At 41.8% G+C, this 1,396-nt stretch overlaps 1 protein-coding gene across 1 annotated transcript in view; it reads right to left on the bottom strand.

Annotated features, from left to right (window-relative positions):
• LOC101857757 (protein flp) overlaps positions 1 to 868 on the bottom strand; it is a gene marked incomplete at its 5' end in the record, with an annotated part of 8,864 nt that extends 7,996 nt beyond the window's left edge. Inside the window, 1 exon segment of the mRNA XM_005089451.2 lies at positions 729 to 868. Coding sequence (XP_005089508.2) covers positions 729 to 868 — 140 coding nt within the window.
• Between the last annotated feature and the right edge of the window lie 528 nt (positions 869 to 1,396).

The following is a 1,396-nucleotide window of genomic DNA, read 5'->3' as shown; positions in this document are numbered from 1 at the left end:
CAGAGAGAGAGAGAGAGAGAGAGAGAGAGAGAGGGAGAGATAGAGAGAGCGAGAGAGAGAGAGAGAGTACGACGGTTGTGAGTAAGTGTTTTTACAGTCCTGTACAGCCAAGAAAATTTTCCTCTGGGATTTAAGTGTTATCTTATCTTATCTTATCTTATCATACTCATAATAACATCACCACCATTCTTGTCATTATAATAATCCAGTAAACAAAAAAAAAGATTAATTTCACTAAAGAAGGATAAAGTTTGTCTTTGACGTTATTATTAAGATAGTTCCTCATCATAATCCCTTAAACCCTTTCATGTTGTCATTGTAAGTAGATTACTTGGAAGAGACTTTATAACCCTCTCCAGTTAGGATAATTTCTGAAACCCCTGGTAGACTTTAGGCATTGGTTGTTGTTGTTGTTATTATTGTTGTTGATGATGAGGATGTTGTTTTGTTGTTATTGTTGTTGTTGTTGTTTAGTTTTATTTTTCAACATACTTTTCGAGCAGCTGTAATACACCCCGCTTCGGAAACCTTTTACAATGTGCAGTATTTACAAAGGTAATGTGCACATTGTGCATCGTGACATGTAGTTTTTTAAACCTCAATTCATTGAGAATTATAAAACCCGCCCAACGTCCAATTGCTTTCAATGATATTTGGTCGGCAAACCGTGATAGGCTACTACATTTTCGACTCGGATAAAATGTGCACATCCTCGTTAATCCACCTACTTGGTTTTCTCATAGAGCAGCTTCACAAGGAGAGTGGCCGCAAACCCTTTGGATACTGAGGCGATGCCGAACACGGTGTTATCAGTGACCGGCTCCTGTGTATCCTTTTCTTCCACGCCATAACCCCCGGAGAAGAGGACCTGGGAGGAGAAAAGGGACGGCCTTCAGGCATTGCTAGCTAGGCTAGGCTAGTAACCTTGCTCGCTGAAAAACATCCAGTTTAGGTTGTGAGGATAGTGACCTTTCGTATCACTATCACTGATCCCCGAGAAAGAAAACAGTGAGAGCGACGAAACAGATGTGTGTATGCCACGATCAGATAGAGTCGTCTCATCTGCATATTATTTAGAGAGAGCTGGTGGAAATAGTTATTCACCCAATTGTGTAGCCAGCTTGCCACAGCCCACACAGCTAGTATGTTACACCCCCCCTCCCCCTCCTTATCTTTCCCTGATAGCATTGGTATCACTGTAGGTGATGTGATCAGAAGAACACTCACTTGAATGAGAGAGAGAGAGAGAGAGAGAGAGAGAGAGAGAGAGAGAGAGAGAGAGAGAGAGAGAGAGAGAGAGAGAGAGAGAGAGCGTTTGCCTTGGCTCTGTGTATTATTATATTTCTATTCTTACCAGGAGACCGGCCGTTTTTGTGTTTCGAGTACTTTCGTGCTG

Source organism: Aplysia californica, unplaced genomic scaffold (assembly GCF_000002075.1).
Source record: "Aplysia californica isolate F4 #8 unplaced genomic scaffold, AplCal3.0 scaffold00006, whole genome shotgun sequence".
NCBI classification, from domain to species: domain Eukaryota; kingdom Metazoa; phylum Mollusca; class Gastropoda; order Aplysiida; family Aplysiidae; genus Aplysia; species Aplysia californica.
The sequence above is the reverse complement of the archived record's forward strand: the minus strand, read 5'-3'. Positions and strand labels throughout refer to the sequence as shown.